The following is a 9390-nucleotide window of genomic DNA, read 5'->3' as shown; positions in this document are numbered from 1 at the left end:
TGGGACTTTGGACCGCAGAAACTGAGTACGGACGGCCTCTGGTGGCGGGGCCCCAGTATTGCCTCCTCCTTCTTTCAGACAATTTGATAGCTTCTCAAAGCTGAAGGGTCCTGAGGACATGCTGCGTCACACTCCCTCGTATTACCAATGGGGAAACTGGCCCACGGAGCAGAGGCGTTTTTCCTGAGGTCACACAGCGAATCAGGCGAGAACTGAGAATCGAATCTAGGTCTCTCCACTCTACGGCTGTGATTCCGAGTGACTCGTGTTCTTTTAAATGGACACTTGTCTTAAGCGCGTTCGGAGGGGCGAAGCACTTAGAATCTCCGAGAGGCGAAAAATGAGCTCTTCATAGCATCTTGGGCGGGTGCTTTAAAGCAACATGACATAGTAGCTCACGTGTCCTCCTTCCGAGGTCCTTGAGGCCGTCGCTTCGGGTGGTAAAGCCTGGCTCCGGCGCGGGGCATCCCGGGAAATGTAGTTCCACCTTTCTCCGGACGCTAAGTGTGGGCCGTGTGGAACTTCATTTCCCACAAGGCTGCGCTCCCCGTCACGTGGGCCGGGTAACGAGCCGGCAGGGGCAAAACCATGGCCTGAGCTTTTTAAATTCTCAGGAGGAATGAGTGACTGCGGACACAGGCCTTTGGCAGCGCGGTTTGGAGTTACCTGCCTGGGCGAAGCGGAGCGCAGAGACCATGGTGCCAATCACACAACTCTGCTTCCGGTCGGCGGGCAAAAAGCTGTGGCTGGTCTCCTTTAATTGAGGTGGGCGGGGCGCGGCGACGCGATCCGTGTTGCCATTGGCGGCAGTTGGGGGCGCGGAAACTGAACTGGCGCAACTGCCGTCGCCACGAACTCGGGCTCCTCCGGCGCCTCTGGCGCAGCGATCCTAACCATGGCCGCACCCTGCTCAGTAAGTGCCTGCCGCGCCGCCTGTGCTTTCGTGTCCCCTCTGGGATGGCAGACACCTGGCTGGCCCGAGCAGTGACTGCGAGAGGGCGGGGTGAGGCGCTGGGTTCCCGGGCGGTCCTCTCCGCCTCCTGTTACGGTTTGCAGCGGACGGGTCGGCGCTCTTTCTGAGAGCCCGCTGCGCCTCAGGCCCCGCGTCGGTCTATGAGGGTGAACAAACAAGCTCCTGTCTCCAGGGTTCGCATCTTAGGAAGGAAGTCACCAGCGCGATGAGACTCAGGTGTGGCCTGGGACCCGTGTGGGCCTTTATAGTCTGTCTCCCCATCCCAAGCAATGGGTGGCCGGACTGGGTCTTGTGAAACATCTACCCTTTTCCGACAGGTGTGCACAGCAGGCCACTGGGATGCCTGGGAGAGCCCAGGTCTGCTGTGTGACCTGGGCCCGGACACCCTATTTGGATTCCGGGCTCTTCAAGAAGACAGAGAGGAACCCTTCAAAGTTGGTCCTTTTGAGAATTTGCTTCCAAGTGGACCTGGCTTTCTGGCCAGAGGGTAGTCTGTTGCCTCCCCCGCGATCCCCCACCCTGAGGCGTCTGAGAATCTGGGCAGAGGGCCCAGATTAGGACCCAGACCTCTTGACTTCTAACCCCATGCTCACCCTGCCTCCCCATACAAACCCTTCTTGGGGAAGATGAAGCCAACATCTAGGGAACACAGAAGGAAGAGGGGTTTGGGCATTTTAAAGGCACCCATGATCAGAGGTAGATCTGTACTTGTCTCTTCCCACTGAACCCAGAGTTGGACCCTGTCTTGCACTCGTTTTTCCCCGAGACAGGTAAGAGCAAGAGGCAGAATGGAGCACTTGCTATCTGTTGGAGTCCCTCTCCCTGTTTTTTGAAAAGGGCGCTCAAGCAGGTGTGCTGGGGGTGGAGCTGGGCATTGGGCCATGGAGTCTTTGTTTTGGTTACAGCTTTGTGGGGTGACATCAGCTTTGCTCTGCCTTATCGGCATCCTTTCCCAAGGAGAGTCTTTGCAAAATACTTCATTGTGGTTTCGGATATATATATATATTTCTCTCTAAATAAAATATTTTATTTATTTATTTATTTATTTATTTTTAAAATTTTATGAAAATTTATATATTTATTCTAATTAGGTAAATATGACAGCAGAATGCATTTTGATTCATTGTACACAAATGGAGCACACTTTACATTTCTCTGGTTGTGCACCATGTAGCATCACACCATATGTACAGTCATATATGTACTTAGAGTAATAATGTCCATCTCTTTTTTTAAAAATTTTTATTGGTTATTCAAAACATTACAAATATTGCAGAATCACATCGGTTACACATCCACATTTTTACATACTGCCATAATAGTAACTGTTGTATTCTGCTACCTTTCCTATCCCCTACTATCCCCCCTCCCCTCCCATCTTCTCTCTCTACCCCTCTACTGTAATTCATTTCTCTCCTTATTTTTTTCCCTTCCCCTCACAACCTCTTATATGTAATTTTGTATAACAATGAGGGTCTCCTTCCATTTCCATGCAATTTCCCTTTTCTCTCCCTTTCCCTTCCACCTCATGACTCTATTTAATATTAATCTTTTCCTCCTGCTCTTCCTCCCTGCTTTGTTCTTGGTTGCTCTCATTATATCAAAGAAGACATTTGGCATTTGTTTTTTAGGGACTGGCTAGCTTCACTTAGCATAATCTGCTCTAATGCCATCCATTTCCCTGCAAATTCCAAGATTTTGTCATTTTTTTAGTGCTGCGTAGTACTCCATTGTGTATAAATGCCACATTTTTTTTATCCATTCATCTATTGAGGGGCATCGGGGTTGGTTCCACAGTCTAGCTATTGTGAATTGTGCTGCTATGAACATCGATGTGGCAGTATCCCTGTAGTACGCTCTCAGATATATATTTTTAAATGTTTATTTATTTTTTTTAGTTGTAGTTGGACATAATACCTTTATTTTATTTATTTTTATGTGGTGCTGAGAATCGAACCCAGGGCCCCACACGTGCTAGGCAAGCGCTCTACCACTGAGCCACAACTCCAGCCCCAATGGTTTCGGATATTTAATATGGAGGGATACATTTGGGTGACTGGTGGGTAACACCTCAAGTGCTCAGATACATGCTGCTGTTGCATGGAGAGAATCTCTTCCTAAGTAGTGTCCCGAATGCCCCTACTGTTTCTCTGATGTTGGATAGAGTAGAGATTGTGATGATGCCACCAGGAGTCTGTCCAGGGCTGACCTTTGTGTTCACTAGCCAGTTCACAGGGAGATTGAGGGTACAGGATCTGATACCTGAGATGGAAAGTGCTTGAAAGGCCCATTTTTCCTCTTTGCCCTCACCATCCCCAATACTTGGGATTGAACCCAGGGCACTTTACCACCGAGCTATATCCCCAGCACTTTTTATTTATTTATTTATTTTTTAATTTATTTTTTAAATATTTATTTTTTTTTTTAGTTTTGGCAGACACAACATCTTTATTTGTATGTGGTGCTGAGGATCGAACCCGGGCCACATGCATGCCAGGCAAGCGCGCTACCGCTTGAGCCACATCCCCAGCCCCCCAACATTACATTTATTTTTTCTTTTTTTTTTTTATTGGTTGTTCACAACATTACAAAGCTCTTGACAAATCATATTTCATACATTAGAATCAAGTGGGTTATGAACTCCCATTTTTACCCCAAATACAGATTGCAGAATCACATCGGTTACACATCACATTTTTACCTACTGCCATATTAGTGACTGTTGTATTCTGCTACCTTTCCTATCCTCTACTATCCCCCCTCCCCTCCCCTCCCATCTTCTCTCTCTACCCCATCTACTGTAATTCATTTCCCTCCATGTTTGTTATCCCATTCCCCTCATAACCTCTTATATATAATTTTGTATAACAATGAGGGTCTCCCTCCATTTCCAGCTATTGCCCTTCTCGGACTATTTCCTGAAAACCTTAAAAGAGCACACTACAGGGATACTGCCACATCGATGTTCATAGCAGCACAATTCACAATTGCTAGACTGTGGAATCAACCCAGATGCCCTTCAATAGATGAATGGATAAAAAAAAATGTGGCATTTATACACCATGGAGTATTACACAGCACTAAAAAATGACAAAATCACGGAATTTGCAGGGAAATGGATGGCACTAGAGCAGATTATGCTTAGTGAAGCTAGCCAATCCCTAAAACACAAATACCAAATGTCTTCTTTGATATAATGAGAGCAACTAAGAACAGAACAGGGAGGAAGAGCAGGAAGAAAAGTTTAACATTAAACAGAGACATGAGGCGGGAGGGAAAGGGAGAAAAAAAGGGAAATCACAACCAGCACTTTTTATTTTGAGACAGGGTGTCACTAAGTTGCCAAGGCTGGCATAACTTTATTGAGATACTATTTCTATACCTTAAAAATTCATTAAAAAAAAAGAGAGAAACCTCATACTCAATAATAGTACTTCCCTTCCCCCTCTTTCGAGCTTCTGACAACCATAATCTACTTTCTGTCTCAATAGATTTGACTATTCTGGATGTTTCATATAAGGGAAATCAGATAAAATGTTCCTTAAGTTTTCAAGGCTCATCTATGTAGCATGTGTCCTTTTTATGGCTGAATAATATTGTTATATGAATATACCATATTTGGTTACCCTGTTGTTGAAAACTTGGGTTTATTCACTATTTGGATAGTATGAATAATGCTGCTGTGAACATTCACAAGCAAGTTTTTGTGTGAACATGTTTCCAGTTCTTTGAGGCATTTGCCCAGAATTGATGGGTCATTGTTAACTCTGATGAATTGACAAACTTTTTTCGACAGTGACTATTTTGCTGTTGTTGTTGGTTCTTCTAAGATTTTTTTTTTGGGGGGGGTATGAATTGAGTTTCCATACAAATTTTAGGATTAGCTTGGGCCCTGAGATTTTGATAGGAATTATCAGGGCTGACCTTTGGGTTCACTAACCAGTTCACAGTACAGGCTCTGATTCCTGAGATGGAAGGTGCTTGGAAGGCCCATTTTTCCTCTTTGCCCTCTTCACCCAATACTGGAGATTGAACCCAGGTTCACTTTACCACTGAGCACTTTTTATTTTTTAATTGGGATAGGGTGTCACTAAGTTGCCAAGGCTGGCCTCAAACTTGTGATCATCCTGCCTTGGTCCCTAACTAGTGAGGATGATAGGCATGTGCCACTGTGTCTGGCTCCTTGGGCTATTTTGGACATTTTATATAAGTGAAATCAGATAAACTGTGGCCTTTGGTGTCTGACTTCTTTCTGGTATTTTGACAGGAATTATGTTGAATCTGTAGAATGATTTGGGATGTATTATATATTAACAATATTGTATTCCAATTCACAACATGGGACATCTTTCCATTTTTTTTTTTAGTTTCTCTTTAATTTTTTTCAATGATATTAGTTTTACTGTATGTGTCTTATATTTCTTTTGTTAAATTATTCCTAAATATTTTTTGTTTACCATAAGTGGAGCTGTTTCTTTTATAGATTGCTAATTGCTACTGTATGGGTGTTGATTTTGTATTCTGCTTTCTTGCTGAACTCACTTATTAGTTCTATTAGTTTGTAGTGGATTCCTTAGAATTTCCTGTATATAAGATCACACCTTGAGCTTTTTTTGTGTGTGTGTGTGTGTGTGTGTGTGTGTGTGTGTGTGTGGTGCTGGGGATTGAACTCAGGGCCCTGTGCACGCAAGGCAAGCACTCTACCAGCTGAGCTGTGTCCCTAGCCCCACACCTTGAGCTTTTTTAACCCTTCCTGCCTGTTATAATTAAAGTCTTGGCTCTGGGGCAGCCTCTTCACTTATTTAATGTGACTCTTTTGCAGGAGGACCCCTCACTGGAGAGGCATTTTAAGGGCCACCGAGATGCAGTTACCTGTGTGGACTTCAGCGTCAACATGAAGCAGCTGGGTAACAGAAGGCATCTTGTCCCAGGCACTAGGTTATGAGTTGAGAACCCTTGAGTCTCTACCTGGGAGGTGTGGTGTAGGGGCAGCAGAGCATAACAGTGACGTGGGCACTTTGTCTGGATCCTCTTCTTGTTTTCACTTACCAACCATCTGGGCACTGGGCTTCATGAATTCCATTTTACATGCAAAGAGCATGACACTTAGAGAGGTTAGGGCCTTTGCCGTAGTTACACAGTCTTTGAAGGTAAGACAAGAGTCTGGGCTATTCCCTGCACATTCCAGTCACCTCTTAGTGGGCTCTAAGCTGTGAGCCCATTTCCTTTAGTCTTAGATTCTGTTGTTCACAGTATTATGATACACCTGGAGTTTTGTCTGTTTATTTGTTTGTTTTTGGTGCTACCGGGGTGTCTTACCACTGAGCTACATCCCCAGCCTTTTAATTTTTTATTTTGAGATCAGGTCTCACTAAGTTGGCCTCAAACTTGTGATCCTCCTGCCTGTGCTGTTGTTCCTAATGGTACACCTTCTTGTTACAGAGGCCTACCAGAGAAAAGATGTTGAACAGAGCCTGGGAACCCCCACCCCCATCCCCTATTCCCTTTTGCTGTGGCTGGGTGCCTCCCTTCCTTAGTCACATGGGATTTATACAGTTTCTTGGTTGTGGCTTTCTTGTTCCCATGGAGTAGGCTCACCCCTTCTTTTTGTCAAAATCTCTTGCCAGAAGCTGTTGGCTTTATAGTTTGCTGTAGGCAAAGGAAACTGAAGTCATTTTTGGTCTGTTCTGGGGACCTCTTTTAGGTTTTTCTGTTGAGTTGGGTCTTCTCAATGGTGAATGGGTTGGGCTGGCTCCTTAGTACTGGGAAGACTTGGTCTTTGTGCCTTCAGGGTGTGTTAGTAGGTAGACTAAGGGCCCCATGGAGATGAATTTTCCCAGAGCCCTGGATTGTAGCTCATGGCTGGCATACTGAAGGGCCTCTGTTGGACTGATTTCTATATAGGACTGTTACTTGGAGAGTTGCCAGGCATTAGACTCTCCAAATTTCAAGTCAGTGTCACTGGCAGTATGGGCTGTCACTGTGGGGACCCTTTTCATTGCCCTGTTTGTGAATGCTGGGAATGTGGAGCTAGGCCCGATTTCCCCACTGCTTCTCCAGTATCCTAGTGAAGCCTTGTGGACCACTCAAGCCAAGAGTCATAGCATCACCCACTCTCTTCAGCCAGTGGCTCCATGGACTCATGCCTCATGATCTGGCACATGAAGCCACAGTCACGTGCTTACCGCTTCACGGGCCATAAGGATGCCATCACCTGTGTGAACTTCTCCCCCTCCGGACATCTGCTTGCCTCAGGATCCCGTGACAAGACTGTTCGCATCTGGGTGCCCAATGTGTGAGTTATATATCTGAGGGGTTTGACAGAGGCTGGGACCCTGAGCCAGGGCTGTCCCCACCAAGGTCTCTATTTTGGCTCTGGTTTGATTACAGTGTGACATTTGTCCTACCACAGAGAGAGAGCATCATCAGAGGCTGGGCTTTAGTTGGGGCCCTTTCCTCAGGTTTGGAGAGGGGTTCTGGGGTGCCACTAGCCATCCTCAAAAGGTCTACTACTTGACATTACTTGCATGTGGGTAGAGATGGGAGGGCAATGCTCTGCTCCTGTGTTGGAGACTCTGGAGGGACTGGGGTACTGAGGATTGGACTGATTTGGGGAGGGTTACTTGAAGGGTAGGAGAGCTTTGATGTGCTTTTGGGCCCTCATGTCACTTATAGGTTTCCTGATTTGTTTTCTATCTTCTTAGTAAAGGTGAGTCCACTGTGTTTCGCGCACATTCAGCCACGGTGAGAAGTGTCCACTTCTGCAGTGATGGCCAGTCCCTTGTGACAGCCTCTGATGACAAGACAGTCAAGGTGTGGTCAACTCATCGCCAGAGATTCCTGTTCTCCCTGAACCAGCACATCAATTGGGTCCGCTGTGCCAGGTGAGCATTGTCATGGCTGGAGGCTCTTGGAGGAACTCAGGGGTTGAGGAGGGATACAGTGAGGCTGTTAGGTATCATCTTGTAACCTTGGGCAAGTTACTTAGCCACCCACCAATCTTCTTGTGCTTTGGTTTCCTTATTTGTAAAATGGCAACAGTAGTATTTCCTACATTGTATTTGCTAAGAAGTTTCACTGAGTTGATGACACATAAATTAGTCAACTGGCCACCATGACGACGATCTGACATTGGTGCTGGCATAGCACTAGCTGAGCCAGTAGGGGCCACTTCTTAGCAATAGCAATATCAGTAATAAGACATTGTTAGAACTATGACTATATAAATTTTCCTTGTTTCTCGGGATAGTTCTCTCAGCTAGATAGTATCATGTGCATTTTGCATATGAGACTCAGAACAGCACAGTGTTTTGCCCCAGGGTACATAGTAGGTAAGTGGAAGAGCTAGGGATCTGAACCCAAGTCTCTCTGGCATAAGTCTTGCCTACTTTCTGCTGTAAAGAGATTGGATTTTTTCCCCAGAGCTGATAGAAGGGATTTCAGGGTCCTAGGGGGGATTGGCTTGGAGGCTGGCCCTCTCTTTGGTATGGGAGGCTGTGCTATGCACATGGGGAGCCAGGTGACCTAAAGGACTTTTCATGGTCCAAGAATTACAGACATAGATATGCATATTCTTAATTATTTGATTCCTTTTGTTTTATTGTTTTTTTAGTACCAGTGATAAAACCCAGGAACGTTTAATCACTGAACCACATCTCTAGCCTGTTTGTTTTTTATTTTAACACAAGGTCTCACTAAGTTGCTGAGGCTGGCTTTGAACTTACTCTCCTCCTACTTCAGCCTCCCAAGCTGCTGGGATTACAGGCATGTGCCACTGCTCCTGGCTATTTAATTCCTTTCAACAGAGTTCTCTCTCTCCCTCTCCTTCTCCCTCTCCCCGCTCTCCCTCGCTGTCTCTCTCTTTTTTTTTTTTTCTTCTCTCTTTGCTCCAGAGAAGAGGGTTGAAGGGGCCAGGAGACACTAGGAAAACATTGCAGTCAGAGACTGGGGACTGTTGAGCTGTCTCTTTTGAGAATCCATGCAAGTTTTTGTTCCCTAGGGCAGCGCTCATTCCTTTGTCCTGGGAGGTGCCTGATTGCTCTTAAGGTCTTACGGTCAAAGTCATAAGAACAGGAGGGACCAAGCCAGCAAAGTGGCATGTCAGGCCCTTAGCAGGCCTTTGGTGGTTAGGTCCCCATGACCTCCATGCTGTTGTGTTGGCAGGTTGTGTTTTGCTGACCCGGATAACCTGGGGGCAAGATAGTTACACCTGATGTGGGGTTCCTCACCCCTTAGTGCTAATAAGCCAGGAGTTAGCACTGGGTATGTTTTGCCACATGCCATGTACCTGTTGGTCCCCCTGTCCCCCTGCTACTCCATGTGAGGATTGAACCTAGGGCCTCATGCATGGCAAGCACTCTACCACTGAGCTACATCCATCCCTTGGCCCTCTTTACTGGGGTTTTTTGTGCATTGTG

General features: G+C 46.0%; 1 protein-coding gene across 4 annotated transcripts in view; it reads left to right on the top strand.

Annotated features, from left to right (window-relative positions):
• Window positions 1–537: 537 nt before the first annotated feature.
• POC1A (POC1 centriolar protein A) overlaps window positions 538–9390 on the top strand; it is a 73776-nt gene continuing 64923 nt past the window's right edge. Inside the window, exons 1-4 of one of the 4 annotated variants that reach the window (XM_081302259.1) lie at window positions 538–913; window positions 5796–5880; window positions 7097–7268; window positions 7678–7857. In XM_081302259.1, coding sequence (XP_081158385.1) covers window positions 896–913; window positions 5796–5880; window positions 7097–7268; window positions 7678–7857 — 455 coding nt within the window. In that variant the 5' untranslated portion in view covers window positions 538–895. Of the gene's footprint in view, window positions 914–5795; window positions 5881–7076; window positions 7269–7677; window positions 7858–9390 lie in introns of those variants that run through there. The other 3 variants (XM_081302261.1, XM_081302258.1, XM_081302260.1) reach the window with 3 other exon arrangements.

The sequence above is a fragment of the Spermophilus citellus genome, assembly GCF_964194105.1.
Source record: "Spermophilus citellus genome assembly, chromosome: 7".
Taxonomy (NCBI): Eukaryota; Metazoa; Chordata; class Mammalia; order Rodentia; family Sciuridae; genus Spermophilus; species Spermophilus citellus.
This window is presented reverse-complemented; position numbering and strand designations above follow the sequence as displayed.